Genomic DNA, 18030 nt, shown 5'->3' with positions numbered 1-18030 from the left:
CATGTCCATCGCCTCGATCTTTTCTTCACCGCCAGTGCGTGGTATGTAAGACTTCAATCTCTTGGACCACATCGAGCTGACATTCCACCTTTCGAGATTACACCGGCCATCAACTCGTCACCTCCGTGGTGTATTCTTCCCGGCAACCCCGCCGATACCAGTACACGCGTCAGCCGCTGTCACAGGCCTCGAGGCCAGACAACAACATTATCTTATCATTTGGCTTAAAATCGTGCGGGGAAGTCAAGACTGGCTACCCACATGCATCAGATCGACTTTGGCATAACGATAGCTATAAAACTCCAGCTATACGGCCCTGAGCACCTTCAAGAAAATTACCATCAAGTCATAGAGACTTTGCATTAATCCCTTTAGTACCAAGGCGGCACTCTTTGACTGCCTATTAATTAAGACGCCGTGAGCAAAAAAACAACGACACTTAGCCCTGAAGTTACATCGGAGGTCTTCAACGGCCAACATTGTGTTAGCATCACTCTAGCAACAGTGCAGTCCGACCCAGAAGATCCATTGTGACCCCGTCTTCACAGGGACCTACATCGTGATGATCACATCTAGACACCATCTCCGCTTCCCTGACTGCCATGCCACTTGAGCACCGACGTCAACCGCAGCAGAGAAGCGGCGAAATTCTGTGTCATAATTCTCGTCAATGTTTGTGAAGCGCCCAAGACCATTGAATTTGATACTGCCAGTCCCTGTTCAAAAGGAAGCGTTTATTTGCTCGACCATTGCCCTCACCGCACACTGTCCTTCTGAACTGAAGATAGCCTACTTCATCAACAATGGGGGTGATGCGCCCTTGAAGCTGCCTCTTTGCAAAACTACCAGACTACCATCAATGCCATCCACTATCAAGGGCCCCACGTCAACTAGCCTCTCCTTTCAATGATAATAGGATATCTGAGCGTGGATTCAATCTTACATGGCCCCAACTACCATGCCAAGCATTGGCAGTACATTGTAGGGCGCTTCGGGCAAGTCAGGTTGAGTAAAATGACCTTTGCTGAGCAGATACCTCGGTCGCCATTCTCTGTTTCCTGCAAAATAACAATTTGCCCTTAGAATTGCCTTTACTAAAATGAAAACAAGGGCTTTGGTCTACAGGAACGGCCCGGCATTGTTCGGGGTCTCTTGTGTTACTCCAATATTGCCGGTAACATCGCTGTTAAACAGAATAACTGAACGGAAGCCGTGCTAGAAATCGACCCCCCAAAGGCACACACCCTAGACGAATAGATCCTTGAAGCGCCGCACCTTCATAATCTCAAGGCTAGATCTGCCGAACATAGGACCGTCGACATCGACTGACAACAAAAAGATGGCAATGCCAAGCTGAGCATTACTTCTGCTTTCGCTATGTAGTTCCAATTTCTTTGTTGGATGTTGAGTAACGGCACTGTCCAGTAAAACTTACAGTCCATGTTGCCAGGCCAAATCACCTTGTTCGCGCATGCTCTTTGTGCTATCTTGGAACAATACCTAATCCAAGAACAGATAGCTCTCTGAGATCTATGTTTGTAGGCCTATAAAGATAGACTTGTAAATGCTGTCGTGGCAGAGAATACTATCGCCGCATACTCTCAGCACGACTGCACAGTACTAATATCTATCAGTGACTTCAATCTCCCCCTTCGACAGACCATCATGCCTAGTTCTCATTCGCCGCAGCTAGGTGGCGACTTCAAATGGCAGCTCGACCAGGCTCTCGGTTTGACTAACAGTTATCTCAGCGAATTAACCTACCGCCTGGATCTAAACTCTGAATTCGATACTGACACAGCCCAACAGCAGCCACCAAGCAAAACACACCATGAGCTTGGCCATCTTGCCCTCCAATTCTTTAACGTTCTCAGAGTGATCCAAGACCTAGATAAGGATCTATATGAGAACATCGTCCTTTGGATAGATTGCTTTAGCGCTGATCTTGTGTTCATTCACCAGCTCAAGTACTTGGGCGAGTGTACAGAAGAGTGCTCTTGTCCCCCAAAGCAATGGGACATTCAAAAAGTGCGCTTGTGGCTTCGAAGCGCCTTGTCTGAGTTCTACGAAGCATCTCTGTCTAGCGAAGTTCGTGAAGATGCTCAGCAGAATGCAATGGCCCATTATCTACTTGGAGTCGTTGATGTTGATACCTCTGTTGCCTGTGGACTTCAGGAAGGGTCCCAAGAACTTCAAAATCCCGATGGCTGTATTTGTGAGCTTGAGGACACTAGCATCCAACCTGAACCGATTTATGCAGACGCTATTGTGTACTCACCCGGATCTTACACTTCAGGTACTACAGTGGCTGAACTTCCAGCTGATGGGATTCGTTCAGAGGCTGTACTGACTGAGTCACGGAATTTGGAGGGGCAGGAATCGACTGAGGTGCCCAGCCGCCGTCCAAGATTTACAATAGATTAGGGTGGCGATGACAGAACGCCAAGTAATTCTAATCGGTGAAGATATGCCTGTAAGCCGCCAGCGGCTGGGCTAAAGCCTGAGGATGTGATTCTGTATGCTAGGCTGATAGATTAAGCTCATTCTTTCTATCTTAGGGCGAGGTTGGACAGGATTGTGCTTCTAGTAAGTTTAGTTAGGTTTAGATGAGGAGGCAATTAACAGAGTCTACAACTCCCATACAGAGATCTGATCTGGCGCCAGTCTTCATGATTTCTACCATTAATTGTACAACAACGCCAACATCGCGTAGATCACTGATCGTCCTATCAGAAGGTTATGCCTGGTGGCCTGCTATTGTTGAATTATTCCGTATTCTCTATATATAGTGGACGGAGAAGAGGCAATAGGGAATACAAGAGAAATCTTTTGCGCTCCTGTACTCGTTGCTCGTTCCCAGTATCTGAATCCTTGGCCGAAACTCCGAGGACCCCGGCAGCGATGGGAAGGTTCTGAACCTTGTGTACCCATATATGTACCCGCTGGTATACGGTAAATATCCCGTTCTACACGGCAGACGTATCGGATCTGCAGAAACCCTGAGAAACTATAGCCAAGGTTTTATCGTCGAGAAGCCGAGCGACAAGTCGATCCGTGGCGGGCGATGGCACTGCACATCATCGAACTTCCAATGGCTTCCTTGCAGCGCGTCGGTTGATGGCGGCCGTGTCAAGGTCGAAGCTATATAAATAATCTACATCCCGAAGGCCAGATCAATGAGCACATCTGCTGCGCTGCGCTCTTCTACTACGACAACGAGACCATCACTGACAGCTATATCGACTTCCGAACTGTGGCAAATGCAGAAAAGCTCGATGATGGACTCTTGTCCCACGAGCAGAATGACTGGAAGACTATCTAACGCATATCATCAAATGACCTGGTTATGGCTGCACGATCCAGAACGTGAGTAGCTTACTCACTCTAGAGAAACGCGCTCTATTCTTCCGGAATGTCTCCCAGCAACATGTCAACTCATTCAAGCTAGCCGACCCAGCAAAGCCTGGACATAGAAAGATTCTGGCCTTCTTTATTTTGGATCCTGCGATTCCGATCATCTCAACCGCGAATGTGCCACCGTAGCGCCAGGATTGGTGGCTGGACGAGTTGGAGACCTGCTGTTTGACGAGAAAATGGCAAAGGAGTTCCGCAGAGAGCTTATGGAGGAGAGATCGGCAATGAATAGAGGGCAAATGATAATATCACGCGTGCTGTTGAGCGGAACTTTTACGAGCATTAGTTAGTAGGAGCTCTGCAGCAGATATAAGATATAGAGTCAAAACTTTGACTAAAGTTGATTACCGAAGTTACCCCTAGTAGGCCCCTAATCACTCAAGACTTTATGTATCTGATTAACTACTATCTTTGAGGCACCTTGTTGTCGTTTTACATTCAGAATCACAAGAGAATTGAAACCTACATTGTAAAGTTGGAATGCTGCGTGATGTTGAGAGGAATCGTCAGAAAAAACAGCCCAGCAAGGCAGGAATGAAGAAATCACTTGGGATGAAACACAGTTGATTTTTAACCTTGCAAATCGGCCGTTGGTTGAGGGCTACTGAGGATCTAAGCAGGTTTCAGTACCTGGAATTTAACTGTCGAGGCTCTTCACATTGCATGCCCTCGTGGACAGATAGCCCCCAGATTCCCTGAATTATGCCAACAGCCATGATCAACTATCACGATGCGATGTCTCGTGTTATTTCTATCATTCTCGCGCAGCTCGCCGCCTCTCGTTCATTTCGATCTCCTCGCTGCTGTATCGAGGTTAGACACTTTTGTACCGGTCTCACCCGTCCATCCACCAGAACTTCCTACGATCGTGCAATGTAATATCATCGACCAAGAAAAGTGAAATGTTCGCAAGGAGAGCAGCCCACATCTTCTGAATCGGCCATAGGATCATAATACAATAATGATCTTGCTTGTTGGGCTGCATAAGGAGCACTATCATAGTAGTCATCTGATTGTTGAAGTTATTAAACTCCGTGACAAGGGCCTTCGCGATCTGTGCTGCGTAAAGGTCTGGAACTGCCTCCCCAACTCGCGCGCGTCCAAGACCCTCAAGTCGGCTTTTCATCAGCTCGGCGTTGATCGAAACAAGATTTGTTCTCATTCGCTGGGTGATCGCTCTCACCCCTTCTGCTTGGGTGGATATGGTGGTACCAAATTCCAACATCTCCATGCTGACACCTGTATGGCCACCGACAGCTTGCGCCAGGCTTCGTAAGGTTGAGACCATGCCTAGGAGGACGTTTATCCGGTAAAGCACTCTTCTCTCTTGTTCTGGAAAGGCCCAATGTTGCTCCATGGAGGTATGCAGGGATACCTTGAGCTCTTCAGTGACAGTATTAGAACTCATGATAGTGGCAGTTGAAAGTATGCGTTGTGTGTTGATCAGGAATGGGTCTTGTATTGATCAGAAGGCTGTGGAGATTGTAGGTCTGGAAGGATACAACACAATAGTTTTATATGAATGGGAGTCTCTCAAATGTTTCAATCGCTGTATTGAGCGTATGGTATCGCACTGATTCATACAACTTGGTTAACCATAATCACGGCCACGTACTTGGCTTCTTCTTCTGAATCACATATTGGTGTTGCTCGCTGCACTGCATCTGGATCACAAACTGCTCTGAAGAGATGCGAAGCGCAGGTTCCGTTAGCCCATTGTCCTGACTTAATCATTGTCATGCATCAAAATGCCTCCAGCTGTTCAAGTTGCCTTCCATTGACTTCATTCCTCGTAACTTTCCACCTTGAGCAAAGTCATCTGGTCCACTGGGCAGTTTCTCAAGTTCCGCGAACCCATCACGTAACGTGTGTGAGGCATGTGATATATGAGCTATAGGAATTATTTACTTACAACAACACTCTTAGAAAAGTCAGTGTAGGTAATATAGAGAATTCTAAATAAATTTAATAAGAAACATACTGGCCCAGTTCGTCGTCATAGCGCACTATCTCAAACCCGCACTCATCACGTAAAGCCTTCCTCTCCTTCTCCCTCGCCTCAATTGCTTCCTTGGACTCATCCTCATACATAAGCCAACCTGAGAGGGGCTGAATTGCGTTGAGTTCTGGATCAGAACCTGTAGCTTCGGTCGATTCCTGTTGAAAATCGACATAACTGTTAAGCCGTGTTCTCAAGCCATCCCTAGTCGAAGACGTTTCCTCTATCGAATTGTCCTGAGTCATTGTTGTCGCCTGAATACCAAATGACCCAGCAACCATCTTGCTGCTGATGATGTTCCCGTTGTCATTGATCTCAACTGGCACTGATGCAACCCCAAGAGGGACCTTGTCGATGTCGACAGATGGGTACGCTACCCCAGCAAGTACATCTGTCTGGCTACGGTATTTCGGCTTTCCTTCTTCATCCCAGAAGCAGAATGCTGTGATCCATCCTCTGATGTAATCGGTACCGCTACCCATAGAATTTCGCGTAGCGATGGTATTCCAGAATCGTTTAACCTTCGCATCCTCTGGCTTCTCGAAAGACATAATCATGTGCTTGAGAATTGGCCTCAGCATCTCAGCGAACTCTGTAGGCTCCTTTCCAAGTTGATCAAGGCGATCCAATCTTGTCAAGATAGCTTCCCAGTCTGAGATCTCCCCCAGGAGCGTAACGGAAGGTATTCCACAAGTCAAACACATCCCATAGGAAAAGTACTTTTGCATAGCTCCCATGAACAGGACAGAAGCAACCACTCGGTCGGTGTCGGTCGTAGTCGAGAAGCTAGGCATGACCCAGTCCCCAAGTTCAGGGTCTTTGACATTCTTGCTCACAAGCCCTGCCAGCTCTTGAGCCAAAGCCCCGATGTCAGCGGTCTCCAAGGTCGCAGCCTCAAAGACCGTGAGCTCTTTCTTGCCCTCATGGGCAACAAAAAAGGATCGAAGCTCTTCAGCGTTGGCGTTGATGAAAAAGCTTATCTGGGTCAAGATGGAGAACCAGATATCCTCAGGACGGATAGTTAGGTGGTGATGCTGGCTATAAGCATGGTACGCAGACCATACAAAGCCATTCTTGGATGGGGAGATGTGATTTTCTTGCAGAAGGGATGGAGTGAATGAGGTTCTGATAATGCGTTGGCAGCGGCGATAATCTCGAGGAGAGGCTTTCTTTAAGAGATTCTCCGGTCTTTCAGCCTTGGAGGTTGTCCAGGCGGTTGCTGGATGGTTGACGACGGAGAATGTGACGGGCATGCTGGCAAATTGGCGCAAAGGTGTATGATATCAGATAATGAGAGTCAAGGAGCAAAAGATATATCAAAATTGTGTGGTTTGATAGCATAAAGGAGATGTCTTTTGATGACAGTAAATATAAGCAAGTCAGCCATGTGCGGGGTTGTTGGTGAGTGACCTGCGTGTGTACGGCTGAGCTGCATGGAGTTTAGGCAGCCAAATTTACCCAAGACATTCTGAATCCACTGACCAATCACTTCCATGTATGCACTGAGCTTGGCTGCCCAGATTTTACAGCGAATCTCGCCATCAAAAAAGCTCAAATCTAAATATTCATCTCTGCATAGATATTTGTGATATTCTCGGTCACGGATCAGAGACTAATAACTACTAAGCATCACGGTTCGCCGTCGCCGGTTCTCATAACAATCCAAGAATCAATCTTATACACGCTCGTCATCCCACAGTAACTACTTACCATCTCTCAAGGTCTTGTGATCGCAGGCATCCTTTGTGTCTCTCGCCATAGCATTGAAATTATTCTCCTTCTCCCAGCCGAACGCCGGCTCAGTGTATCCCACACAGGAAGGTTGCTTATGCAGTTATCAGGTACTTGGAGAAGTCCACTGTCTTTGCTATGATCTTAATCTATTATATAGTATTAATTATAAAGTCTTTAGCTAAATAAAAACTTTAATAAGTTTAATTATAAGAATTACTATTAAGCTATAGTATTTTAAATAATATTAATTAAAATAAATCTATTACTTAACTAGGTTAATAGTATTTATTATATACTTTATACATTTAGCAATACCTGCTATAGCAGTATCTTATAAAATAAGAATATAAATGCAAGACAGTTGCTATATAATGCCTTAAAAAAAAAAAGGCAAAGCTATATTTTATATATCAGACTAAAACAAACCACTCGCCGTCTGCATCCGATCCTGGATTCCCGAACTCCTTGTCCATTATACCATCCACATAAGCAGGACCAACATATCTAAAACCACCAGAGAACCGCCGGATAACCCCTGCAACAGCGCAGCCTTCGAACAAGACCACTATGTCACCACCGGTCAGAGTGTGTGTCCCCATGCCCACGTAACCGCTCTCCGTCCGAAACATGGTCTGCCAGATCGAGCCGAAGATTCGCGTAATGGCAAGGTTGCATCCCGCCATGAGACCAAGGAACTCTTCCTGCTGACGACTGAGAGAGCCGTTGGGCAGGCTTGCTAATGTAGTAAAACGCGTTTGGTTTCCCGATGCAGACATGGAAACCAGGACAGCTAGATACTGTACCATATCTTCAAATGGCACTGGGGGATATTTGTCTGAGAGATTATTTGACAGAACCCGCGTCATGTACTCTATAGCTGCCTCGCGGCTGGAACAATTGGGAAGGTCCTGGAGAACCGCAAGCCAGCTGCTGATACAATCGATGAGGCTGTCAGCGTACTGCATTGTATTCGTGTCTGAGCCGCCAAGAAGGGAGGTGTAGGAGTCAGTCTTCCAAGGCTTTCCAACAGCGTATATCGTGTCAAGGCGGCGGCCTCTCACCGTGAGTCCCATATCACCTGGCCCAAGACGGTATTGACACTGGTTCGAGTCCGAGGTTCTCAAACTTTCCCTAGCCCCCACAGAACACATTGTAGGTGGGCTCGACGGGGACCATTTGCTCATGCAGCCCGAGAAGTTGGGTACCCATGACGGGAGCCCATCGGCCCAGGCAGAAGTTTCTGTAGCCACCGACAAGAGTTCGAGACTTTGGTCGTAATGCAGAATAGCCTTGGCTGCTTCAGTGTAGACAACGGCTAGCGACTTTTGGTAGTCTGGTGCTGGCAACTCGTAGCCGAGCCTCTTGCATATACCGTACATCCCGAAGACCTTGTCCTCTGGCCTCGTAGCCTCAAGGATCATGCCTGGTACCACCAGCAGGCTTAGAAGGGAAGTGAGTTTCTCTGTAGGGTCATGCTCTTCCCTCCAGCTGATCAATTCCTTGACGCGGCTATGAAATTCGAGATATGATCGCCAGTGCCTCGCCGAAGGATTCACGTCGAGTTTCGAGTAGGGAATCTTAGTGAAGTCGGCGCCCAGCACAATCAGCTCAAATCGTATGAGGTGAGTGCCACAGTAGAACATGACCTGCTTTGCGAGCGCAACCTCTTGCACCACCTGGACGGGATGCTGTTAGTCGGCAGGTCCTGTTGGAAGATGATCTTGAGTCTACTTACCCAAGTGCGCTTGAACCACGGCAGGCAAAAGACGCCATGTAATTTCCCATATGGAAATTCAGGAGTCGCCACTGTCAACTCCGATTTAGTCACTAAGCTCGAACAAGGTCTAGAGTACTTACTCAACGCATCATCAGCCAGCCTGTCGTACTTCTTTCTGAATACCTCCCCGACACTTGCTCCAATCATAGCCAGTGATAGACTTTTCAGAGATATGCAAGCTGCATCGGAGGCTGCATCGCCCTCGCCCAAGTGCACATTTACCTGGGTAGCGTTCTTATAAATCTGATCCATCATGGCTACCTGCGAGCCCCGCTCCTTGAGTGCGTCGGGAGTGTCAGACTGGTTGATACAGATTGAGTCAACCCAGATATGCCTTCCAAGCTTGCCACGCAGCATGCGACGCAGCGCAGAGGCGCAGTTGGCTGTAATTTTAAGCGGCTGGCCGTCGATGATAATTTCCTCGGAAAGTGTCGAGTCGCCCCAGCAATATGATAGCGCAAAATACTCTGGTGGGTTGTGGATAGAGGCCTCAATAAGGGATCCACGCAGCTTGATTTGGTTGTGGTCCCCGTTGGCATCTCTAAATCTGTTTTGCAGGCGAAGGATCCGGAAGTTGGATGCGTCTCTGAGCGATGTGTACTCGAAAGGACCGCCGCTGCTCTCGCCAATATCTGGCGTCTTGGAGTGCACAATCAGGCGCCTGAGCCGGTTCATGACGAGGCTACTTCATATCAGACACCAAGGTGAAAGGGGCAACAGAAAGTTGCAGTTAGAGAGAGGCGAGGAGCAAAAGTTTAGTTTGAAGTCGTTCGGGATGATGGATGACCCATGCTGATTTACCCCACCCACGGTCACACATTAAGTGATGGTGCGGGGGTCTAGTAACCTGATTGGTTTATGTTGGCCGTTGTAACGGGGCGCAACGTACAGAGTACTGTTTTAGAAATGGCATGCAGAACTGAGGGTTCCCTCTTAATTAATTAAGCATGTAGACTAGTGCCGCACTGAGCGTGCTTAAAGGGTTATAGTGAATATGATGAGCAGCAGTAGCAACTGTGTTGATTGATGTCTTGAATTACGTCTTGTGCGGGGTATTACATCCTGTAAAGTTACTTGAAGCATATAGCTAGATTACTGTGCGCACGCGTGTTTTGCGAGATAAAGGCATTGATGCCAGTAGAGTCTGGAAAGAAGCTCAATCACCTGATGCAATTATGTTTAGTGATTCCATCAGTGAAGGTGCCGAAAATGACACGTGCCCACGCTAAACTGCATTGAAAGTAAGATTGGTTCTTTAGGGTAGACACTTCTGGCAATATTGCCAGTATTTTCTAGTACCAGGTAATAAACATATTTAGAAATATCTGCCACTAATTAAGTGTGTTCATAATAGGAGGCCACTTTGAGGCCTGTTATGGAGACTGGAAATACATTTTGCCCAACGAACTATAGGCCCCCTCTCTCCATAGACTCTGGAGAAGAGAGGGAAAAAGGAGAAGCAGCTAAACGGACTAATTTTACCTTGACAGGGAGCTGGAAGCTGGGAAGATAAATGCGTAAGTACTGCCAAGCCCCTTCTTTGACATGGCGGAGCCCTAGAGCCTAGGAAGCAACAGTGCAATACTTACGAAAAGTGTGATACGTTGGTTCCCGACTGTAAATAAAGCAGGCCGTATTAGAGTTTGACTGGCGGTATTCAGAATGTACAAGCCAAGTAGAGATGCAGCAAAAATATGCTCAATTCCCCTCAATTCAACATGCCCGACAAGCACTTTTTAAATAATCGGCCTTTCACCAATTATCTACCACCAATTAACTAACATCATGAAGCCTGTAACCGATGGGCTTGAATGTAACCGCCGATAAGAATCTGACTAGTGGAGCGTAAAACATGCTCAATTGTTCTCAGATTTCCATATTGGGCTAGAATAAGCGGCTTCTAACTCGGCATCTCGCTTGGCGTCTTGTACAAATGCTAAATGGGCCAAATCTCCGAAAGCCTATCTGGACTGGTGGAGGGGCACGCACAAATTAAAGAGCATTAAATGTACTCGTGTGCCTTTATAGAAGCCTTTATACCTGTCCCTAACTGCACTTATTTGTAATGTCCGCATTTTACAGATTGGCTATTGAGGACTTGTAACCTGGCTGTTTGTTCTTTGGTGCTTCAATCCTCGAATGAAAGCAGGTCCGCACCAATTAACCTCATACTAGACTTCGGGGAAAACAACACGACCAAGATGGACTCTCTTGCAAACCCTCTTTATGCCCGCCATATTCAGAATATGAGCGAAGCCAAAACTCTCGAGCACCACTGGGGCTACGCCGACCGAGCCCTTCCATGTCCGAGAGACGTCAAAACCTGCGAGTATCTTGATCTTGTCTACTCCGGCCACGACAATAGCATCTTATTCGTCGGTATCTTCTGGGCTATGGCTGCTGGTATTCTCCTGCTATGGGTCTTTGCTCGAAAGGTCTGGGCGTCTTCGAAAGCAGATGAATTCTTGGTTGTGGACAACGAGAAACTTGTTTCCTCGACAAGCAATCGAAGCGTGAGGTTGAAGAAGACTGCGGCGGCGTTCTTGCGTTCATATCTTCTTCCTGACTCGGTGCGTGCCATATTCGGTCGCACAACGCGCTTCCAAGTCTTGCTACTATCTATCCTCGTGGTATACCTGATAATCGCCAGCCTTGCAGGTCTTTACTACAGGAAATGGGTCGTCGCTGTACCAGATATGCCCGGCGTGTACACCATTAGAACAACGCTTGGTCCCTGGTCGAATCGGGTTGGCGTTCTCGCCTATGCACTTACACCATGGAGCATAATGCTCGCCAGCCGTGAATCAATCTTGAGTCTTTTAACTGGCGTCCCGTATCAGAGCTTCAACTTCCTACATCGTTGGCTGGGGTATATCATCTTAGCCCAGGCGCTACTTCACACAATCGGCTGGATTGTCATTGAAACGAAGCTTTATGCACCTCAGCCAAAGTCTGCCTTGCAACTTGTTACTGAGACGTATATGATTTGGGGTATCGTCGCGACACTGCTTATCCTCCTTATTTTCATCTTGAGTCTGCCTTTTGTCATTCGTCGAACAGGATATGAGTTCTTTCGAAAAGCTCATTATGTACTAGCGATGGTGTATATCGGTGCTTGCTATGCGCACTGGGACAAGCTCTCTTGCTTTCTTTACTTATCTCTCATTCTCTGGGCTCTTGACCGCGCATTGCGGCTTATCAGAAGTGCTTTGATTCATTATCAGTTCATTTCCGACGGCTCAATGGGTTTCAAGCACATCCATTCCAGCATGAAGTACTTCCCCGATGCTAAGAACGGCGATGTCTTGAGACTAGACTTTGAACACCCTCAGGATCCTTGGAACATCGGTGAACATTTTTACCTATGTTTCGCTAAATGCAGCATTTGGCAATCTCATCCGTTTACACCTTTAAGTCTCCCAGTTGTGGTGGATGGAATGGTCAGACACTCATACATTCTACGTGCCAAGTCGGGAGAGACGAGGAAACTTGCTGATCTGGCTCGTCGAGAATTGGCTGCAAATATTACAGCGACGACTCCTCTTATACTTTCAGGGCCTTATGGAGAGTCGATTGCAAGAGACTTGACACCAGAAGTCAACGTGCTCTGTGTCGCGGGTGGTACAGGGATCACCTACGTTCTGCCAGTCTTGCTGAACATTGTACGGGAATCAGTACTTGAGACACGGAAAGTTCAGTTAATTTGGGCCGTCAGAAAGGAATCCGATATGCAGTGGGTGCAAGAGGAGCTGCAGGCTATTTGCAAAGCTAGTAAAACCCACAGTATCGAAGTTCTCATTTACATCACACGCGAATCAGAACCCTCAACAGCTTCGGAGAATGAGAGGGAAATCCCCAGCGGGACAAAGCTAGAAAAGGAAGATATTTCGCCGGTATCGATGTCCCTCAACTCTGACGACATTACGGACATACAGGGCAGCAGCAGCATCACCAAGACCTACAACCGCCAGCCAGAATTGAGAAGACTGGTTACTTCATTCGTCGACAATACGATCAGGGGTCCAACTAAAGTCATTGCAAGTGGCCCAGGAAGTATGGTCAGTGACCTGAGATCTGCCGTGGCTGCTTGTAACTCTGGAGTGCATGTCTGGAGAGGGAACGAGAGATTTGATGTTTCTTTGGCGTGTGATAATAGATTAGAATACTAGTGTTGCTCAATACGCATAAGCACTTATCAATTGACACCAAGGATATTTGCTGTTTGAGAACAAGCTGTCTTAATACGGGAAGATTTCTTGCTGTCTAAATGAGGAACACAAAGATTACCAGGCAACTCCCTTCTCTCAACTGTCGTTCGGACTTACGCTGATCCTACATCCCAGAAACAAGCTGGGGACCTGAATAGAAAATAGAAAAGACCGGGACCCAGAACCTCACTGGCTGCCTTGAATAGGAGAACTATAACCGCGATGAAGAAGTCAGGGCTGTTAAAAGTTGTACCAAAATGCTCTATCTTTTTATCGTAGTTTATGGTCATGCTTAGTAATGCAGCTTATAATTAATCTTAAACATTCTTATTCTTAGTTTAAAAAATAAGATAGACTTTATTTATAGGGGAAAACCTCAACGCGGCGAAAAACCCCTTTTTATCTAAAGCCTAATCCCAATAATAACTTAAACCGTACCTCAACATGAGCCGACTTGATGTCGAGCTCCCAATGTCCAATTATCTCTCTGCTCAAATATCTATACTTAGGAAAGTATTCGTCCTACTTTGGCTGATGCAAGCATCGACCATTGCATGAACCCGAAGCACAGCACTTGCCTTCATTATCTGTACCTCTACCACAGCACATATCATTGAATTCTCCAGAGTCACACTTTTCAGGGTTTGTGGCACATCCTTCTCCTGCACCAGTACCGCAGAAACATCTACCATCTTGACCTTTCACCCCAGGGGCGCAGCATGCGCGGTTATTGGGAAACTCGCCACATGGAGCGCATTCAGCAGCCTTGCACCTCCCATTGATACAACTCAGATCGCGATCGAAGTCTTTGAGATCACATCCAGCGAGACAGTCGCAAGGGCACTCCTTTTTGTCCGAGATATGGCGGCAGAAGCCGTCAATGCAAGACCCAGCCTGAGGGAAAATGTATTTCCGGTCCGTTCTGTCCTTGTGGCACTCAGCAGCCGGGGGACGTGTGCAGTCCTTGAAGGTTTTACAGGTCTCTCCAACTTTGACACATGGATAAACCGTTTTGCCAAAGAAATTACGTGCCGGGAGGTCGCGAATCTCAGGGGTGACACTGGGTGTTTTGCAATTTGCAGGAAAATAGGGTGGATCTGCACGGCTGATTGCTTGAGCAATGCCAGCAAACGCGACAGCGAGGATACTCTTGTTGATAAGCATTATAAAGAGGAAGGCAAAATGTGTTAGGCTTATAAAACCCTGATTGGAATAACTTATAGAGGGGAATCAAATGTTCGATTACTGTAATAAAATGTAAATTAAAAAAAGAATATATCGTGGGACTGTTTAAATACTTAAAGATCATTATCTTTCTAAAGCCTGGAATTTCATAAATGTCCTTACCTATCGGTCCGAAATTGTCTTAAAAGGCCTTTTAATCTAGTAGTTGATACATACTCTGTATTTCTCCTGAGCTGTGTTTCTCTTCAGCTTTCTCTCATTCCTCCCATCACACATCACGTTAGCGCGGTGAGAATTGGACAGGAGCAGCATCAAGTGATCGGCTCAACTCAATAGACTCTCTGGGCCGCCCTACTGAAATGCGGCTCGAGTCGGCCCTACTTAGCTTCTTTTCCGTCCCGCCTTGACAGGCTGTCCAGTTGTCACCACCCTGCAGATGATCGGAGGGCATACTTCTAGGATAGGCTCCATACAGAAAGCCAATTGAATGAGTACCTAGACCTTAGGTTGTTTCGGAAGTCGGCACTTGTCTGTATAGGTTGGAGACTGGTCTTGTGGCTGCCGCCTTGATAGCTGAGTGCGGGGAGCGGGGGGATCATCGCCGTGAGAATTTGTATGTCACTATGTCTCAGGTGCACCGCGTAAGCTGCAGGGAGAAGCACCACTACTTCAGCTGTGGCTTACGGTACATCAGGATTATGGTGACCTTAATTATTGACTGAGGTAAAAAGGAAAGACTGCCGTGATGAAAACGCCGATGCTCATAAGCCAAATGGCAACGGCATATGGGCACGGCTCGTTTGCATCCACTGGCTGATTCTGTAATCTCCGGATCTTTACGGACCTTCTGCTGCAAAGTTACATTCCTATGGTATTAACGTGCACTACGAATCGTTGTTGATTGGCTCCTCTGTCCTGCCTGCTTGAGTATCCGGCTCCGGAATCGTCAATGCCGAGAGAGGCACCCTACTATTCTTCTTGCTTGCTATTAAATCAAAGACTACAATCACTACATGTAGGCAGAATGTACTAAGTAAAGAATCTTATTTTATAAGATGCATTTTAATAGGTCACTGATTTGTCGTAGAGTTCGTCCTACTGGCAGGGAGAAAGGTCAGGAATTTGGCGATCAGGGTGTTACCATATGTTCCTGCCACTGAGAATCCACTTCCAGCGCTTTTCGTATCGAGAGTGCAATTTGGGCCTCTGTAGTTACTCCACAAAACCCCCTAGAGGACCAAGCATAAGTATTATAATTAATGCAACTAAGAAACTGTCCTGGGGTATATTACGGAAAGGTCTTCACGTTAATGTAGAGGTGCATGGCTATGAAGGAAAAGGTAGTCAAGCCCCTGTCGATCCAGAGGGGCTTGCTATTAAACAGATAAAGACCATAGAGGCAGTTATAAGTTTAGGGCAAGCTGAGTTAAGTTTCTATAGTAAGGTTAGGGTTTTAAAAGAGGCTTTAGCTTCTAGGCTATAATAGTAAAAGATAGTAATAAATAAAAATAAATAAAATATTTATTAATTTTATAATTATTTAAAATCTTACTTTTAATTAAAAAGTTATAGTTATAAGTTAAAAATAAAAGTAATTTAAAATATAAAAATAAAAATATTATTATAATAACTTTTACTTATTTTATTTATAATACTTATTATAATAGTTATATATATTAAAGTTATTTATAAGTAATTTTTTAATATAAATTAAATATATTATTAAGTAATAAAATAATAATAATTAATAAAATAAGTTAAATAAGCTAGTAATATTAAGTAAAAATATATATTTATTAAAGACTTAATAACTAAAATTAAGTTTTTAATTAAATAAAGCTTTTATATTAAGTAACTTATAATAATTTTAATTATAAAGTAGTTAAGTTTTAATATACTTATTATCCCTTAAATACTACAACCTTAAAATTCAACTCTATAGCTAGTAATTAGCTATATACTTAACTTTTCAATAAGCTCACTACCCGGTCAATAATGTCCTGGACCGAAAGGCCGTATTAAACCCGGCGTGCTCCGAATCCGACAGCCGGAATACATCTCCGGAGCTCAATGAAAGAGATACCAATAAAACAGAATACCAGGGACAGCACTATTAATTAGACCTCTCACACCAATTTATACTAGATTTAGGGTAAAAATAGGTATTGCCTGTAAAGGTAAATCAACCCAGCATTTTCACCTCACAGACTCACGACCGCCCCGACATGGAAATGGCTTACAAGGCCACCATCTTATGCAGTTACGGTTTAACTCATAGGACTATGTACATTGAGAAATACCTTATAGTATGTAAAGTCTAATAAGAGCAGGTATAAGGACAGGGATGCTGATGATACTGACTATTAGAGCTCCGACGCAGTATACTTTCCTACTGTACTTGGTAAACTAGGCAACTTTATCTTCAAATGCAGTGCTAATTATAGGTACAGGACCAGAACAATTTACATAGGGTTACTTATATAACCCTGCCCCTGAGGAAGTAAAGAAAGGTGAACTGGAATTATGTGTCTTAATAAAGAGGAAGTATAAAGAGGTAAGGATGCTAGATAGTGGATCTGTGCTTGATATTACACATGATTATTTTAAATAAGGCGCGAGTATAACAGGGATGATTTCACTCCTGGCATGGTATATACATATTTGCTAGAGAGAAAATAAAAACGCAAAGGTATCTTATCGTTGAAGACTGTATGTATTGGAGAAGAAATATAGCAGAGTAAAATTGCTAGTTCCTACAAAAACTCACTTTCTTACCACCTATTTGATAACAGTATTATCATTTGGCTATGAAGTTCTATGCAGAGATGGCGATGTATGTGATTTGAGGCTTACGGAGTTTTCGGTTACAATAGATTAGAAGGCTGCGATATAGGATACGCTGGTTACTCGGTGTCGCTCCATCTTAACCATCTGGGCCAAATCGAGCAACCCGGTTAATATCTCATCTTGTTGAACCACAAGTTATTGACTCCCTTCGATGACGGCGGCAAAGTCATTCAGACTCAGATGAAGGCGGGCCCTCTTTAAGAACTCCCAGATGCTGCAATTGCAGTTGCCATGAGACCCGCTGACCTCTTGCCTTGCCTCCCTTGTCTGTTTCGACCGTACAAACCTGCTCTTCGGGATGTACATTCCTGGTGTAGCCGGCGTTGTATTAATAGCTCTCTCAGTAAACTTGAATGTCTTCAAAACATTGTTAGTTTACGTGCATAGTGAACTATTCTTGTAACCTCCCTCAATCACTCCAGATGCAATACCTGCACTTTTCAAAAAACAAACATATAGGATATGGGTAAGGAGAAATATAACGACTCTTATGTGTACCTGTTTTCACTCTGTCATGTTCTTATGTCATGGCTTTGCCCTCCTAGATACGCTGTTGATACGATTTCCAAGTTCGCCATGACCAATTAACAGCATCCAGAGCTTATCTCCAACAAACACCAATCTACAGTACTAATCACACCACGATAAACCTGACCAAGTATGCCATCGCCAAAACGATTACAACAAATAGACACCTCTTTCTACTAGCAAAATGTAACTGACATCCTAACTTCTGCGTAATTTATACCAACTCCGTATAGTCTTATCTGGTATGGAGTTGTCTGTGGTGATTTATGCCCTCGGTCACAACTCTCAGTTGTAAATACCACTGGTTGGCTAAGCTCCATCTCACCCCAGACTGAAAC

The 18030-nt window shown here is 45.3% G+C and overlaps 6 protein-coding genes across 6 annotated transcripts; 2 read left to right on the top strand and 4 right to left on the bottom strand.

The window, feature by feature from the left end:
• Window positions 1–1665: 1665 nt before the first annotated feature.
• FVEG_17694 (hypothetical protein) lies at window positions 1666–3322 on the top strand (the record flags this gene model as incomplete). The annotated part of the gene is made up of 2 exons (XM_018906922.1): window positions 1666–2296; window positions 3168–3322. The coding sequence occupies 2 exons, from the start codon at window positions 1666–1668 to the stop codon at window positions 3320–3322; spliced, it is 786 nt and encodes a 261-aa protein (XP_018762450.1).
• An 846-nt stretch (window positions 3323–4168) lies between these two features.
• Window positions 4169–4822, bottom strand: FVEG_17693 (hypothetical protein; the record flags this gene model as incomplete). Its single annotated transcript, XM_018906921.1, has 2 exons — window positions 4169–4217; window positions 4266–4822. 2 exons carry the CDS (start codon window positions 4820–4822, stop codon window positions 4169–4171), a joined length of 606 nt encoding a protein of 201 aa, XP_018762449.1.
• Window positions 4823–5272: 450 nt separating this feature from the next.
• On the bottom strand, window positions 5273–6695 carry FVEG_14007 (hypothetical protein). Its single transcript, XM_018903345.1, has 2 exons — window positions 5396–6695; window positions 5273–5335 (listed from the first exon to the last, which is right to left on the bottom strand). The coding sequence occupies exons 1-2, from the start codon at window positions 6664–6666 to the stop codon at window positions 5323–5325; spliced, it is 1284 nt and encodes a 427-aa protein (XP_018762448.1). The 5' UTR covers window positions 6667–6695; the 3' UTR covers window positions 5273–5322.
• Window positions 6696–7417: 722 nt separating this feature from the next.
• Window positions 7418–9670, bottom strand: FVEG_14006 (hypothetical protein). The gene is made up of 3 exons (XM_018903344.1): window positions 9005–9670; window positions 8883–8953; window positions 7418–8823 (listed from the first exon to the last, which is right to left on the bottom strand). Exons 1-3 carry the CDS (start codon window positions 9597–9599, stop codon window positions 7558–7560), a joined length of 1932 nt encoding a protein of 643 aa, XP_018762447.1. The 5' UTR covers window positions 9600–9670; the 3' UTR covers window positions 7418–7557.
• Window positions 9671–10915: 1245 nt separating this feature from the next.
• On the top strand, window positions 10916–13223 carry FVEG_14005 (hypothetical protein). The gene is made up of 2 exons (XM_018903343.1): window positions 10916–11047; window positions 11100–13223. The coding sequence occupies exon 2, from the start codon at window positions 11126–11128 to the stop codon at window positions 13091–13093; it is 1968 nt and encodes a 655-aa protein (XP_018762446.1). The 5' UTR covers window positions 10916–11047; window positions 11100–11125; the 3' UTR covers window positions 13094–13223.
• A 290-nt stretch (window positions 13224–13513) lies between these two features.
• FVEG_17692 (hypothetical protein) lies at window positions 13514–14368 on the bottom strand. The gene has a single exon (XM_018906920.1). It carries the CDS (start codon window positions 14294–14296, stop codon window positions 13655–13657), a length of 642 nt encoding a protein of 213 aa, XP_018762445.1. The 5' UTR covers window positions 14297–14368; the 3' UTR covers window positions 13514–13654.
• Between the last annotated feature and the right edge of the window lie 3662 nt (window positions 14369–18030).

The sequence above is a fragment of the Fusarium verticillioides genome, genomic scaffold (assembly GCF_000149555.1).
Source record: "Fusarium verticillioides 7600 supercont3.26 genomic scaffold, whole genome shotgun sequence".
Taxonomy (NCBI): Eukaryota; Fungi; Ascomycota; class Sordariomycetes; order Hypocreales; family Nectriaceae; genus Fusarium; species Fusarium verticillioides.
Note: the sequence above shows the minus strand (reverse complement) of the source record. Positions and strands in the feature narration are given on the sequence as shown.

Excerpts from the sequence above, each read along its gene's own strand:
- FVEG_14007 (XM_018903345.1), bottom strand. The coding sequence starts at position 6,666 with ATGCCCGTCACATTCTCCGTCGTCAACCATCCAGCAACCGCCTGGACA.
- FVEG_14006 (XM_018903344.1), bottom strand. The coding sequence starts at position 9,599 with ATGAACCGGCTCAGGCGCCTGATTGTGCACTCCAAGACGCCAGATATT. Across the intron at positions 8,954-9,004 it reads GCTGGCTGATGATGCGTTGA|TGGCGACTCCTGAATTTCCA; the intron begins GTAAGTACTCTA and ends CGGAGTTGACAG. Across the intron at positions 8,824-8,882 it reads CGTGGTTCAAGCGCACTTGG|GTGGTGCAAGAGGTTGCGCT; the intron begins GTAAGTAGACTC and ends CATCCCGTCCAG.
- FVEG_14005 (XM_018903343.1), top strand. The coding sequence starts at position 11,126 with ATGGACTCTCTTGCAAACCCTCTTTATGCCCGCCATATTCAGAATATG.
- FVEG_17692 (XM_018906920.1), bottom strand. The coding sequence starts at position 14,296 with ATGCTTATCAACAAGAGTATCCTCGCTGTCGCGTTTGCTGGCATTGCT.